The sequence below is a fragment of the Augochlora pura genome, chromosome 3, assembly GCF_028453695.1.
Source record: "Augochlora pura isolate Apur16 chromosome 3, APUR_v2.2.1, whole genome shotgun sequence".
Classification (NCBI taxonomy): Eukaryota; Metazoa; Arthropoda; class Insecta; order Hymenoptera; family Halictidae; genus Augochlora; species Augochlora pura.
The window spans coordinates 20,460,161-20,477,467 of NC_135774.1; the positions used below are offsets into that span (position 1 = coordinate 20,460,161).

Here is a 17,307-nt window from a genome sequence, read left to right on the forward strand (position 1 = left end):
GGAAATAACAATGTATATATTCTTGATTATTTTCAGTGATTTGCACTGACTTTGCTTTTTAGTTATTAAATAAATAATATTAATAATTAGATAAAAATATTAGAGTTACTGAGAAGTCTTCCATTTTCACTACAAAATTACGTAGGATATCGAGAAAAACAAGTATATTTAGTTAATGATGTAATCGCTTACATACTTTAACTAGTCTCTTTCATCTCTTTTTAGAAACATACAGTAAGCAAGTTTATAGTATGTATAATATATGTATACATAGCATGTTTATATACAGTACGTAAAAACGTGTTATAATTTAACCCTTTGCACTCGAATGGTGACTCTGAGGCACCACTAAAATTATTCTATTGCGTTCGATAATAATTTTTATAATAATAATGTTGAGATTTTAAAAAATTGTTGAGTAATGAAATTGTTGCTATAAATCGCAAGAATCAATTTCGTAGGCGTAAAGGTGCACTGTATTGTACATAATAGAAATTCTATGAACCAGGAGAATTATTTCATATTTTTCGATAAAATGGCTTCGAATGCAAAGGGTTAAGGGTATAAAATACAAGACTTTTCGGCGTCCTCAATAATGTATATGTATACTATGAATATATTAATATGCTCAGAGTCGAGTCAAATTATTTGGCAAATTTAGGATTGCAGATAATAGTTCTTGTAAATAACTATTGGGAGTACAAATTAGTTCGGTCCGTTCTTTTGTGGTGGAAAATGCATTTATTTCGAGAACAAAATGAATTAACAGAAACTAAAATCTCCCGGAAATGCTGTTTAGTTAACAAAAAACTTGACATATTCAACCGAGTAAAAAACAGGTGTATTAAATGAAACTCAAAGCAATATAAACTGAATGTTATTGGCAGATATCTGATCTGTCAGAAACAACTGAAATCAGTTGTTACTATGAAACGGTCATAACAGTTAGGGTTATCTTTTGAAAACGGACCGAACTAATTTGCGCTCCTAATATAAAATATAGAAAATACAATTTTTTAGTCGGAGTGATTTACATGGTCCTGCTATCGGGATATCCTTCCATGAAGATAGAGACAGGAATTTGATCGAGGACGTTCCTTTCCTTCCTTAGTACATGGTATAACTACGGTTAATAAATCTATATTCCTTTAACTTTGTTTGCAATTATTCAAATTTTTGATAACTTTGTTGTGAATGTAGATGCAAAGTCAACTGAGTTTCGGAATGTTAACCGATTATGAAATGGAAGAGTTCCTCTTACCCCAAACAGAAGAACAGTTCCTGTTAGTTTTCTACATTTCCACCATTTCCACTCCTTTCCGTTTTATTATAAGCTCTAAATTATTTGTGTAAGAGTATGAAAGAGAAAGTGAATGTGCTTAAAAACACTAATGTGCACTTGTGTAAATAACCTTTTTGACTATATCTTTTTCTTATCACTTAATTGCTTTATATCTATTATTTAGGGACGAAATACGGACGTTTCCTAGGAATCAGCCCGAGGAAATTATTGAAAAATGTCGAAAAAATACAACCGTAGCTTCTTACTTCCAGAAGATCTGGACTCAGCCACAGGAAATTATTAAAAAATCTGTAGCGGAAGCAAATCCTGATAATCACAATGGCGAAACGATTGAGATTCGAGATGTTGAAGGTTGTAGAATTATAAAATAAATAATATTGTTTAAAAAAAGGATATATATATTCCTAATTTTTTCGGTATTATTTTTTAGGTTCTCAGTTCAGGAAACCTACAACATCAAAAAGAAGAACTACAGAGTCACTTGTGGAAACACCTGCGAAAAGAAGAAAAGTATGACTTAAGAAAAATTGTTCTGTTTTCGTTATTTTTAATATATCTTTTAACATTTATTTTTAAATATGCGTTAGGCTTTTAGCGTTATTATCATTATTTTTTTAAACACTTATTCACAATATATTTTAGAAATATATCGACTAATCTATAAGCATCAATTAATAATACAGTAAGTTGCCGATTATTAACAACTACAAAAACTGGGAGTAAAGTTCGAATATTGCTTTTCTCCTTCTCGAATTATCTAGTTTTGCTTACAAGCTAAAAGACAATTGAGGAGAACTTACTGTGTATCCTAGAATTAATATTATTGTTTCGTCAGTAATATATTTTTATTTACTAAAAATATGTGTTACGTATAATTCTAGATTTTACAGAAAAGCACAGAAGAAGTAATACGAGATCTGTCTGTAGATGTGCCATCAACATCTGCTGATGTGCCTTCAATAGTAGTCGCCCCAAGGGAAAAACCGGTTATTTAAAAACCGGAATTTTTTCTTATTATTATTAGGTTCATATTATGAAACTAGTCGAATTAATTTTTTCTAGCTGTAATAGCAATGAAAGTAATTTGAACGGTTCATAATTTTGATTTAAAAAGATTATCCTGCACATCGGCACTTCATAAACGCATTATCAATCTGTATCATCAGATTAATAACGATCGATTGAGAACGATATGTCATCAAAATATTTTTTTGGACTTTGGACTTCAAGGTCGGAGTTTTTAGTGCATCGTAATTGAACTCATCGTAATGATAAAAAGTTTCGAAGATATCACGAGTCAAACTTCAATCATTCTCTTGGAAAACGATATTAAAATCCTAATCATTTTAGAAATTATATAATAATAACATAATTATATATAATAACATTTACAATATGCACAATTTAAATCTATTAAAAATCTAAAAGCAAAAATCTAAGACAATTATTCGGAATAGGATTATCAAAGTTGATGTTATCAAGGTCATCATTTTGCAACCATTTTTTCCTATACGATGTTATTGCTGGACACCTTCAGTTTTTGAGAAATTCACGAAAATAAATTTCACATATATAATATGTAATATTTCCTGTTTACACATGAATGTTGTTATTCTGTCGTGTCCTATAGTTCGCATAATACAGTTGGGATTAGGTGCATGAGGGGATAGAAAACATACATACAAAAATCTATGTGAAACACAAATAAATTTAGCCGATTGAACAATCTATTCTGAATAGTAACAAAATCTAAAATATTTTTATTTCTTACAAAGTATAATTTACTTGGATTCTAGATTACTTGGTCACTGCTTTAATTTGCTGAAAAAGCATACAAATTTAGAAAATTTTGAAAATTTAGAAAAGTGTCTTCGATATCATACTACAAGCGATCGATCGATGATTCCTCGTGCAGGAACCAGTCATAAAAAGACAATAACATTTCTTTGTTTAAGACGTTGTTCTGGAGAAAAATAATTTTGGAATTCCAGCAGGTGTGCTTTAATCTTTACAAGAAATAAAACTGACAAGTCATGATAAAACGCGGCACCTGATTTCTATTAATAGCACTCGAATTCGCGGAACCTTCGGACTCGATTTTCTCAAAACTGAGGTTTTAAACAAAAAGACGTTATTCTCTTTTTCTATCTATTTTTGCATTGTTACGTATGAAGACATTCCCTACTATCTACAAAGTTTGTCTTCGCGCATTGCTCTAGAAACTACTTATCTTCCCTTCTCTGACTTGTGTCCATCTCTTTAAAACCGAAGTCCTTTTCCATTAGCGTTGGAGACAGCACATTTTTTATATACCTTTAGAAAAAACACCGCGCCTGGTCGCAGAGAAATCGTAGGAACCTAGACACATAGTCCCGTCTCAGTCGCCATGTTTGAACAATTTTCGGCGGCGAGACCGAAGCTCAGTTTAGCTTATACTCGCGATGTTGAAGCAGCGGTATTACGACCGCCAAGGAGTGTAGAACCCTGGTCAAACGCTACGAGGGTTCGGGGACCACGTCTTGACCCCCTGTCGGCGGTAAGGAATTTTTCTTTATGATATTTGATAGCAGCAATGTAAAAATCAATCAGACTGGAGAAACCACGCTCCAGTCTGTACATAGCAACAGTGGCGAGTGATTGCACCACGCTCACAATTTCACGGCAATTTGCCGTGTATTCCCTTGTCGCATGTCGCACAATATAAGTATGTTGCCACATACAAGTTTGGATAACTTTATCTCTTCGTCAAAGCGGTCAGATTACTAATACTCAGATTATAATCCACCTGATTTTTTATCGAATAAATATTTAATCCGTCGGTTACGTTAGCCGCCTATTGAAAAAATTGTTCCTCGGTCCCCACCATTCGGAGGTGAAGGTTGGACTTTATGGGGCCAGTATAGACTACGTTTGAATCTCATCTAAGCTGTTAGACTGTGCGAGCTCGAGCATTTCTCAGTGCGTCAAAACCGAGACCTCGGAACTTAGACTCCACGATAAGCAACTTGCATAAGTTTTGCTTTGTAAACTTGCTTTGTTTTCTGTAATATACTTTGAATATTTGTATATGGAAACTTGGAGTCAAATTCATTTATAATCCACATCCTATCACCGATTCTAATCACTAGTACCATATCCACCACGGCGCACCTTTGCCGCACGAGGTGCACCAAGCCAAAAAATTACGAGGCCAAGAAACAATCTTTATATTGGGTTGGCAAGAAAGTAATTTCGGGTTTTTAGTGTGACATAAAACTCAATTTTTTCTATACAAAAAATGAACTTTAATCGGTCAAATATTTTCTATTCTGTTCGATGACCTTTTGCCATCTTTCTGTTAACTTCATAATCCCGCGCTCATGGAATTTCTGGTCCTTAACAGCAAAATACTCAACCAAGTGCGATTTGAGGTCATCGTTATTGCTGAAATATTTACCGTTTAAGAAATTTTGTAAACTTCGAAATAAATGATAATCCGATGGTGCAATGTCGAGGTGGAACATGATTCCTTTGCGATTTACCAATTCTGGCCTTTTCTCTTTGATTGCTTCCTCGAATTTCACAAGTTGTTGGCAATAAACATCTGAGTTGATCATTTGGTTGTTTGGAAGCAGCTCAAAATACACAACACCGTTGTAATCCCACCACATTGACAGCATGATCTTTTTCTGATATGATTTGTGCTGGTTCATCATGCTTAGACCATGATATTTTTCGATTAACATTATTGTAGACGATCCATTTTTCATCGTCAGTGATAATTCGTTTCAAAAAAGGGTCGATTGCATTACGTTTGAAATGCGTATCACAAATATTGATTCGTTGTGTTAGGTGAATTTCTTTCCATTCGTGCAGAACCCAAATATCCGAGCTTCTTAACAAGTCCAAGGCTTCTTATATGGTATTCAATTGTTGTGTGTGATGCATGCAACTGTTTTGCAATCTCTCGCACAGTTATATAACGATTCGATTCAATTATTGCTTTCATTTTGTCATCATCAACTTYAGAAGGTCGACCAGAACGTTGGTCATCTTTCAATGAGAAATCTCCAGAACGAAATTTTTTGAACCAATCCTGACACGTGCGTTCTGTTAAACAATCAACWACATAAACTTCCATATCTCTTTCTGAGCCTCGACCGCTTTCTTGCCTTTATGAAAATAAAAAAGTAAAATGTGTCGAAAGTGCTGTTTCTTGCACTTCATATTAAAACTGACCGTAAACTGACARTTGTAAACAAAATTACACGGAATTTGTTTCTAAAGCAACGTACAGATATTGACCAGYAAATCGCAAAAGAAAAAAAATKCTAACATTGACAAAGAATAACGAAGCAAGCATAACGCTATCTACTGGTGCAAACCGAAATTACTTTCTTGCCAACCCAATATTTATCCCTTTGTAGGTCCCGACAGTGAAAACGTCGACTCGTTTGCGAATCATCTTCCTCCGGATCCCGGTGGTGAAACAGACACTGGCATATGCACSTTCTCCTCCCATTGTGGGTCCCGACGGTGAACCAAACGTTGGTTCATCCACAATTAACAACCCTCCTATTCCCAATCATCTTAACGAATCCYCGGCCACRCAAGTTACTGCCGCCCCCTCCCCTTTTCCCCTCGACTCGTTAATAGCATATAGAAATATTACCTGACCGGTTTGTATATTTACAAAGAGACCCTGTATACTATCATTTTTTTTTTGCTTGCCATTCTTCACGTGCTATCGGTAAGAAAGACTTATTGGTTGTACCAGTGAATTTATCTTCAAATTCGCCATTGTATAAAAACGAATAATCTTTAGGAATCAGTTATTCATCTTAATTTGTCCATCCTTTACGAGAAGATAAGATTATTGAGTATACGCTGACTCCTACGAGTCGTATAATTTTTATAAGAAATATCTTTACGAAATTTTAAAAGTTAATATAATAATAAATCATAATTAATTCTAACTATAATTGTATTATCGTTTTTGTTTTATTTTTTATTTGGTATCTTCTTCAATCTATTACATCCACTATTACATCTTCGTCGAAAAGAATTTCTATTGAATTGTAGTTAGTTATGTCGCTATTAGCATAATAATATTTATTTTTTCTAATGTTTGAGTTATGCAATTGTTTTAACAAGGTGCGCGTCGTATTCTAAAAAATAGTCCCACAAATTTTATTTAATGCTTCTACTTATAGATTTGAACTTATAAATTAAATAAAATATAAATTATAAATTAAATATATAAAAACGTTAATGTATAAATATTCATGTAAATCTTTATATACGATTAGTAACAAATGGAAATGGATGAAGCATCTTTTGATTTGATGATACTTTTATCGCATGCAAAATAAAATTCAATCAAGGTTCTTTATTTAATAGTATTCATTTATATACATTAGAAAAATATAAAAAATTGAGCAAGATTATTAAAATATGCTTTATTAAATATGATAAAATGTACTTATAAAGAGTTCATTATTTATACATTTATAAATGTTTGGATACCTAATTGGTATCATTTAAGATAAATATATTAGACTGAATTATTGTCTACCTATTTCGTTTCCTACGCATATACAAGTATTATAATCTAAATATAATACTAATCCAAAATAACGACTCGATAGAGTATAACGATGTTACATTACATGTGCTGTACGCTATGTATGTATACCAAATGGCCAATAAGATGTCACTATTCAATGACGGCCCCTTCCCTTGATGACTTCAGTACACAGAGAACGTATGTACATTTGACGAAATATGTCGAAAGACTACGAATCATAATTGCTTGAAATGTTTGCTTATCTGCCAGAGCATTACGTTATTGCGGGAGTCGCGGTTGCGTTTGACAGTTCTTTTGTCGTATTTTGTTAACCGAGTTGGCTTTATTCCAGTGTCCGACAACATGTTCAATACGTGAGTGACAAATATATTGAACTATATTATTTTATTACATGATATCGTGATATAATATTACGTTATGTATCCAACATTAAAAACTACACAGTTCGAACACAAAAATATTGTAAATCTTTATTTTGAATACAGTGAAGTGAATAGGAAACAAGTTAAGGACGACGCACATGAGATCGTTATAACTTGTTGACCAAAGTTTATAATATGATCGACAACAAAGTGTAAATAAACTAAATTGTGATGTGAAAGAATAATGTAGAATTTATGTGGTTTAGTTTTGATATACATTTCCCGCGATTACTTTTCTATCCTGTTCTTGTTTAGTGTGTGTTGTAACGGTGAATATAATTTTATTATCGTACAAGAATGATGTCAACTAATCATAACAGTTTTTTATAACAACCGAAGGAGGAACGATGTAATAACTTATTTTTAAAACTCGTCAAGTGTCCTAGCAATTTTGATAGTTATACAAAATAATAGTTTAAATAATTGTTATAGATATATTAAATAAAATATTCAACCACTATCGAATAGTATATAAATCATTATCGGGATTTTTTCAATTAAACATTTTATTGTACTATATAATTCCATACATAACCTGCCATTTCTGCTTGAATAATAATTCTAGATGAATTCTCATTTTGTTTATTGAATAATGAAAACTCGATATTTAATAACTTTTTAATCATTTACTCGGTTATGTTTTATACAGTCTCTATGTTTTCTTTACAGTAAAATCGTCGGTGACAATTTAATGCCAGTAAGAGTATTGCAAATCTTACGAAAGATGTTCATAAATATTTATACTATCATAACCTTTCTGAACTATTTATTCAATATTATTCACTATTTATTCGCAAGGTAGATAGACTAGTAAAAAGTCATTAAATGTTTATGTATAGTAAGGAAGGATTAGTGTTACATCAAAAACTATTCAGTGTAATTTACTTTTACCCTTTCAAACGTATAAATGTAAAATGTAATAAATTTAATATACAATGTAATAATCATTACATTAATACAGTGTTGCATAGCTAATAAAGCTCAATTTTATATTTTCAAGTTGAACTTACCTGAACCGTGCGAATGGATTTAACAAAAATATGAAGCGTGTGCAAAATCTAATAAAAAATATACATTGCATAAACACCAATAAAATATGCATATTTAATGTTCAAACTAAAGAATTATTTACACTCGATATTATTTAGGTACTATGTCTACGAAAGAAAATTCGTATTGTAGATTTACTAGCAAATAATACTGACAAATTTAAATCGTGCCAGGAAAATAGTTCGTAACAACAGAATCTAATCAATTGCTCTGATAAAATGTTCAGATAATGTATACTGAGTTACATAACAGTTCTAAAATTGCTTGAGTTTATCAATAAGTAATGACATAAGATAGTACTCATCCAGATCAACTAATTATAACATTCTTAATTCTATCGGCGTATACACCACGTGTCAATTGTTACTCATCGTTATCTTATCAGGATTGACAGAGCATTTAAATACTAAATTTTTTACTTTACTTATGAAATAGAAACGAATAAAAAATTGAAACTACGTACCTAAGGTAATTTTTGCTATAAATAAAGGTACTTTTCCTGCCAAATTGTTATTAAATAACACCGTAAACGAACAAAGTACAATAAAGACGAAAAATTAACAGAACGTGTAACTTAATCAAAGTTTGTAATGAGAAAGCATTTTTTCATTGTAAATAACTTATTTTATACAATTGTCACTGTTTATGACCATTCTCAGCTTAATTCGCAAATTTTTCTTACTACATTATTGAAGATACGTCTTGTATCTATTAGTCTTGATATTGTTCCTAATATAACAGTAATTTTTATAATTTAATTAAAACGACGCAGCAATCGAAGTGAAATATTTGAAGGATGAAAAATGAAGACTGTTTAACAGAAAATTTCGTTGAATGTAGCGAGAAATTATGCATAAGTGTAATTTCGATCGATGCATTTTAGTGAATAGAAATGTAATGAATAGTTACTATTTCGATGATATTCAGAGCGAACTTTAACAATTCTGTGATTTATAGAGGAAACGACCTTGAAGAGCCGAAAGTTCTGTAACTCCGGCGATTGTGTGTTTCGTAAATTGAGATAAATGCCATAATCGAAAAGTAGTGTGACAATCTAGAATTCATTGTACACGTGTCTAATAATTGATACTACAACTGAAAATTAAAGAATGTTTTCCCAGACATCGAGATTGAAATATACTGTGTATAGTGACCATCTTTTACTATTGCAAAAAGTAATATGTACGTCATAAACTAGAATAATTTCAGCTTAGAGATTAGAATATATTGTGCATATTTTTAACTTGGAAATAATCATATATTTATGCAAAATACACTGCCCATTTAATGTCTTTTTACGATAGAAAATGGAAAACGGCTATATTTAACTTTCAAATTGAAACAAAACTTCTTTGAAGACTTACGTAAAATCGCTAAATATAAAATCTTAATTTTCAAAGGTACAAGTACTCATGTATCAGCTATACGTTTAAAATAGTCATGCAGAATATATGTAAGACATATATTTTTCAGATTATCATGCGATTAGTAATCCAAAGAAGTCCAAATAACTGTAGTCTATGACCAGCTGCTCGGTTTAGCTAATAATTGTTTGAATAAACTTATTCAATAACAAAGATGACTATATAATGATTACTTAGATTTTACGCTTACGTCTTCTGGGCTCATTTTACTTGTTATTAGTTCTAATAATACATAATGCATGTACATCATTTAATATCGTATATTATGAACATTTTGCACAATAAATTTCCGTACACGAAAAGATAATACACTATTATTAGAATTTGCAATAAATAGTAATGCGAATACCATATACATTTATAATAAAAGAATACTAACAGTTAAATAATAATAACATAAAAAATAATACAAATTATTTTTTATTTAATTTTGCTACATTTTTTAACATCGTTGCTGTATGTTATTATATGTATGGTAATATGTACTAAAGTAGATAAGATCATATTCAAAAGTAACTGTGCTGCAGAACATTAAAAACCGAGAAAAAATACAAACTGTTACTTTTAATAAATACATTGGATTATATTGCAAAAAGAAACAGGAAGAATTTAAAAAAGAAAAATTCTTTTAATTAAAACATGGTTGGAAATAAAATAGGGAAAACGATAAAATCGAAAGCTGGTCATAATTTGTGAAACATTTAAAGTTTTATTAACCATGTCGGCAATGGTTCATTTAAAAAAATGTAATATATTAATTAGTAAATTAACCTCTCCCAACGGCATTGATACACTTAATGTATCACGAGTATTTAATTTGAAAATATTCGTTTCAAAACATCCTAACTAATCAGTGTGGTAGAACAAACGATGCGTAAAGGTTATCCATTGAATTGAAAAATATGTAAAAACTAGAAGTTGAAACAATTACTAAATAGAAAGATAAATACAATATCTATTTTATCGGAAGATCATGGAAAATCGGATCATTCAATACATACATGACCCAAATCACGTGTATAACACAATTCACGCGTTAAGAAGATGATATGCTAAGAAAGCTAAAAGTAGAAGTAGACAAAACAATCGTTCAGAATTCGGAAATTAAAGCTCAGGTAATAAAATTAAAATGCGCCCAAAAGTAAGTAAAATATTTTGGTGAATTTAAGAAGCTTGTAATAGATGTAAAAACTCATGAACCTCAAGCAAGCTAAATAATAACTAGTTAAGTAGTATTTAATAAAGATAAAAAAGACAACTTCCCAGTGGACGGCATTATACAGAAGCTAAACATTCTTGAAAGTCTGTGAACTAAAGTAACTGTAGAAATCGTAGACAACTATAATTTAAATCCGACGTTTAGTGAAAAAAGATACAACACCAAAAATTCGAAAACAGAATCGCTATTTTATTGCCTATAGTATAATATATTAATATATTCCCTACAGTTCGACTATAACAGTTTACGAACATAGTTTGCAAATTACTTTCAAAATGAAATTTTTAAGATTCAGGTTCTATCGCTGACATCTTTTATACAGCCAATGTTAAAGAAAATCTCTTTAATAACAGAATAATAATGATTAATTTATTTTAATACTCATGTATAATTTTTAAGGAAATTAGGAAAAGATCCGGGAAAGTAGTATTATAGTTTAATATTTCATTATAATCGCGGAAACATGTTGCAACAATAGTTAAAGTGAAAATAATCTCAAAGGTGTGACAATTTTTGCAAACAGTTTTAAATTCATTTCTAAGATTGAACATATAGGACGAAATCAATTTACATCACTCGGTAGAGCGAATCTAGTTTTATAAGGCTAAGTTATGTTTAATTTATAAAATACAATGTTCCAGTATCGAGTTATACTGCCTACGACATAGAGTCTACGCGACCTGTCTTGCGAAACTATTTCGTTTGTATTTAGAAAGCGCCACGTAATTTGTAATTATTATTCGTGTCGCTCATCAGTTCAAGGTTTACTCCTTCGCATAATGTAATTAGATTTCGTTCCACATTCTTCTTAGTCTTTTAAATAAATTGAAAAATATCCGTAAAAATTGGTATTTTACCATTTACCATATTGGTATTTCTTGAACACTCGATCAGTAGATCTTTCTAATCAAAATATAATTGCTTAAGATCATTTATTTATGAATTCTTTTCAACATATTTTTTAATATACTTCTTTTGCTCTTGTAAGTTTTCCTATAAATCGTAACGGAATATATGAACATTTAAATTAGTTTTCAGAAATTCGACACTCGAATAATAATTTTTAAACTGTCGATCCATCTGGACCCAGGCCTTATCATCCGAGTGGTAAAATATTAGACAACATTACATGAACGACTTCTATTACTGAAAACACAATAAGTTGTATACCTTTTCCAAAATTGATTTTTTTATAAAGTGTACACGAGAATTCGAAAATTACAGGTTATATTTAAAAGCGTCAGCTGAATATTTAATTTAGATTCAAGTAATGATACAATACGTAAAATACTCTTACTTTTAATCTTGTTATTGAGATGTTTTAGAAATGCGGAATTATGTAACATTATTTGCAAATTATTCTATAGATTAAATTATGTATTCTGTTTCCGTAATTCTATTCAATTAGGTAATGTGAATATGCAATGTACATACAATGTTGCTTTTGTTATTTCAGATTGCAAACTGCTGCCTATTACAGTATTGAAGTTACATGCGTTGTAACATTCTTGGCATTTATTGTCTCTTGTGAAAGAATGAGATATTATATAAAATTTAGTTTCTTCATATTTATTGCCGCTACAGTGCCAACTATATCGATACCATTTATGCTATTAAGAATCAGAGATTGGAGGAATGCAATGTAAGTCTAAAACTTTTAATACGAAATTAGCAAAAGATAAATGATAAAATATGTATTTAGACAATCGTACATATACAAAAACTTTTAGCCCCGTTGCGTGGTGTCTGAAATTAGGTATGAGGTTATTAGGAGTACAATACCATATACGTGGAAAAGAAAATCTGGTTCAAAATAGTGGCAGTATTGTTTTAATCAATCATCAAAGCGCAATTGATCTAACTGGCAAGTATAATTTATATGTTAGTAATTTTTTTATTTCATAGAACAAATATATTGTATAAATTAATAACGGCGCTAACATTTCAGTCTTAGCCGAACTGTGGCTGTTGAAAAGAAAAAGCACTGTCATTTCCAAAAAAGAGATAATGTATTTTGGACCTTTTGGTATTGCAATCTGGCTATGGGGAACCATTTTCATTGACAGACAGAAAAGCAAAGAAGCATATAACGTGTTAAACGAAGCAGGGGATATTGTTAAAAACACGAAGGTATGGTTAAAAATATTGGAAATCGTTAATTAATTTATTTTTAATTGTTTTATTTGTATATTTCCTAGGCAAATCTTCTCATATTCCCAGAAGGCCATCGTCATTCTAATTCTTCGTTAATGCCTTTTAAGAAGGGTGCTTTCCATACGGCAATCACAAAACAATTACCGATTCAACCAATCGTTGTTTCGAAATATTACTTTTTGAATGCAAAGCATAAAATATTTAATTCAGGTTTAGAATATAAATTATTATTATTCGATTTGTAAACATAAATATTTTATTCATTTATTTTTGTTTAATTGAAATTATCTTTTAGGTACAAGTTACATCACGATTTTGCCCGCTGTTTCTACAGAAAATTTAACTTTGGATGACCTTCCAATGCTGATGGAAAAAGTGTATGATTGTATGAATACTAAATTTTCCGAGACTTCGAAGGAGGTCTTAAATAATCATATTAATACGTTAAAAGGAAATCAATAGTGGAAACGGTGAAATTATGGTAAACTTGAACAGTTTTGAATGAATTAAATTATGCCAAAAATACTTTGTATAAATTGTATGTGTGTGTATGTATGTAAATAAAATTATCTACATACAATTTTCCTACTTGTACACAACGGAATTTTGTACCATTTTTGGAAAAGTGTAAAAATATCAATTGTCTAACCAATACTGTGTCTTGCACGCGATAAAGTGCAGCTTGTGATATTATGTTTAAGAAAATACTGTATTTTAAACTATTACATATCTGAAAGTACAGGGTTTTTATCACAAACTATACAAATCGAGTTAGAGAAGTTTTATGACTCAAAACAGGACAAATATTTAGCATAACATGCTCTCGTATCGAGAAAATCGAGTTTGAAAATTCGTAGGATACGTGTACTATTGAATAAAAATTCATTGATGTTACTGTACAAGATTTCCTAAAACTATTACTTGCAAATATATATTGTTGCGCGGTCTTGGCGTCCGTCGCGGCATTCCGTATAGTCTTTATTAAATTGTACAACTTTAACAGCTTTAAACTTTAATGGAAAACAATGGTACAATCGTTCGATTAAGGTGTCAAGCTCGACAGACGGTTCTCGGATTCGTCTCTCGGCTGACTGTCGGTTCAACGATTCCGTGACAACCCCGAACTTCTTCTATTTCCTTAGGCGTTGTTCACCGCGAAGTAATTCTTCATTACGGCGACTCCATATGATCAACCGCCGTAACAATATAATGAACGCAAACTTGATAAATTGGATTTGAAAATAGAGAACTATGTCGGCCGCAGAACAATTACATTTTCTATTAAAATTGGTGTACCTTGTCTTCCTGTATATATATTTTTACATTAATAATTCTAGTGTAAGTCTAGCTATTCAGTAAAAATGATCTTTTTGTTTTCGTATTTAGGAAACGAAGAAACGAACATATCATAAATAATTAAAAAGTACACTTTCTTCAGCCCATATTTTTTTCAGTTAAAGTTTAAACCGCGCACGCCACAGTCACATTCAATTTTCAACTGTTTCATCGTTTTTTATCGCATACAAATTATTCCTATTATTTTGCTAATCGTTCAGTATTTTTTAGATAACTTATACATACAGTGATGCTTTACCATACCGAGCTATTTCTGCCTAACCATATTCTGACCATTTTAATGCACATCCAGCTTCGCGCAGTTTAGAAAAAGAACATGAGATGACGAGTTTTAAGCGTGAGTGTCCACACAGACGAAAAATGTAGAATGTTCACTCATCCATGATTGCGATCTCACTTTTTTCGCGTATCCGTATGCTCAGTGCTCCATCTGAAACACTTTGCTCGATATTCGACTTGTACTTTTCGTAAGCCGTGTACCACCAATCATCACACATTCGTATACAGGGTGTACCAATATTAGATACATCAAGCTTCGTAGGGAAAAATTTGCCAATATGAAGAACACTAACATTACCCACAGGATGAGTGGCGCCACTCATAAGTTATATTTCGACATCGTCATAAATTATGTTCTCGTTAATCTTTTTCAATGCCCTATAGCTTAAATTAAAGCTGAAAACAACTACTTCACAACAGCATATATTAGATACATCAAGCTTCGGAGGGAAGAATTTGTCAATATGAGGAACACTAACATTACCGACAGGATGAGTGGCGCCACTCAAAGGTTATATTGCGACATCATCAAAAATTATGTTCCCGTTAATATTTTTTAATGCCATAAAGCTTAAATTAAAGTTGAAGACACCTACTTTACTACCGCACATATCCGATACATCAAGCTGTTAAGATAGGTACATTTGTGTTGACCACCGGTACGTGGCGCCACCTGGCGCAAGAGAGAGAGCGTGCGCTGCGTGTGTGACGAGTGCGAATCTGTCCGAAGGGAGTGTGTTTGATTGCCGAGGTGTGAGACTTGAATCCCTAGACGTAATTTGTTGTTTTGTTAAATATATTGTAATTATTCCTGATTGCGTCTTGTTACTGCAAGATCTATTGCCCAAATAACTTTACACAAGCTTCATAGGGAAAAATTTGCCAATATGAAGAACACTAACATTACCGACAGGATCAGTGGCGGTACTCAAAAGTTATATTTCGACATCATCAAAAATTATGTTCCCCTTAATATTTTTTAATGCAATAAAGCTTAAATTAAAGCTGAAAACACCTACTTTACAACCACACATTTCCGATCCATCAAGCTTCATAGGGAAAAATTTGCCAATATGAAGAACAGTAACATTACGCACAGGATGAATGGCGCCAATCAAAAGTTATATTTCGACATCATAAATTATGTTCTTGTTAATAATTTTTTATTTAATTTTATTTATATTATTTTAATTTAAGCTTTATGGCATTAAAAAATATTAAGGGGAACATAATTTCTGATGATGTCGAAATATAACTTTTGAGTACCGCCACTGATCCTGTCGGTAATGTTAGTGTTCTTCATATTGGCAAATTCTTCCCTACGAAGCTTGATGTATCTAATATATGCCGTTGCGAAGTAGTTGTTTTCATCTTTAATTTAAGCTATATTGCATTGAAAAAGTTTGACGAGAACATAATTTTTCATTATATCGAAGTCTAACTTTTGAGTGGCGCCACTCACCCTGTCGGTAAGGTTAGTGTTCTTCATATTGGCAAATTCTTCCCTATGAAGCTTGATGTATCGGATATGTGAGGTGGTAAAGTAGGTGTCTTCAGCTTTAGTTTAAGCTTCATGGCATTACTAAATATTAACGGGAACATAATTTTTGATGATGTCGAAATATAACTTTTGAATGACGCCACGCAATACTAACAATTAATTTCAATGCCAGTGATAATTGCTACTTTTTCTTCTGCGAAGCTAATTTTGATATTTGTTCGAAATGTTTCAAAATTGAAACAACACGTGATTATTTCGCAACGCTATTGCAAGTTTGCGGATGTGTCGATCTGGGCTGATCGTTGCAGCGGTAAAGTCAGCTTAAATAATACTGCTTAATAAATACTGCTCTACTACTACTACAACTATTATTACTACTGCAGCGAGCACAGTGACCAATTAACAATGCATGTACATTGTTATGTTATATTACTTATAAAAGAAGAGCGTGTCACATTTGACTCATTTGACACATGCGACTCACATTTTTATGTGACGTTGGCTTGAGAAGTGACAGTAGCAGCAACAGCAAAGGAAGGCAGCAGAAAAAAAGCAGCAACAGAAAGTGTAGATATGAGGCAGCAAAAAATTTGGAAAAATGACGAGAAGTGACCAGTAGGATGACCAGAAGTGGCCACTAGGATGGCCAGACATGATCTCTAGGACGACCACTTATAACCACTTGAATGTCCTCGTAATCACTTGAATGAGCACTGATAATCATTTGAGTGACCAATGATAACCACTTGAATGACCACGGACAACCACTCGTATAATCACTGATAACCACTTGAATAAACACTGACAACCAATTGGATAACCTCTGATAACCACGTGAATAACCACTGATGGCCGTTGGAATGACCATTACTAATCACTACGATGGTCACTAGTGACCACAGGGTGGACCAAGGGTCAGCAGTAATTCATAGAATTCCAATGGTTGAGAGCACTTCGCAAGAAAATTCGCGACGAGCACGTTACGAAATACGACTACTTTCATCAACAAGGGCGCACTGACCAATTGAACAAT

General features: G+C 31.8%; 1 protein-coding gene across 2 annotated transcripts; it reads left to right on the forward strand.

The window, feature by feature from the left end:
* The first annotated feature begins 1,468 nt into the window (after positions 1–1,468).
* On the forward strand, positions 1,469–13,997 carry LOC144468086 (1-acyl-sn-glycerol-3-phosphate acyltransferase alpha-like). Of its 2 annotated transcripts, XM_078177258.1 has the most exons (7): positions 1,469–1,654; positions 1,734–1,813; positions 12,441–12,626; positions 12,715–12,848; positions 12,933–13,114; positions 13,183–13,348; positions 13,434–13,997. In XM_078177258.1, exons 1-7 carry the CDS (start codon positions 1,622–1,624, stop codon positions 13,598–13,600), a joined length of 948 nt encoding a protein of 315 aa, XP_078033384.1. In that variant the 5' UTR covers positions 1,469–1,621; the 3' UTR covers positions 13,601–13,997. The 2 variants fall into 2 exon arrangements, with proteins under 2 accessions (XP_078033384.1, XP_078033385.1); XM_078177259.1 differs by lacking the exons at positions 1,469–1,654; positions 1,734–1,813 and adding an exon at positions 7,083–7,222 and having other exon boundaries at positions 13,434–13,996.
* Positions 13,998–17,307: the final 3,310 nt, after the last annotated feature.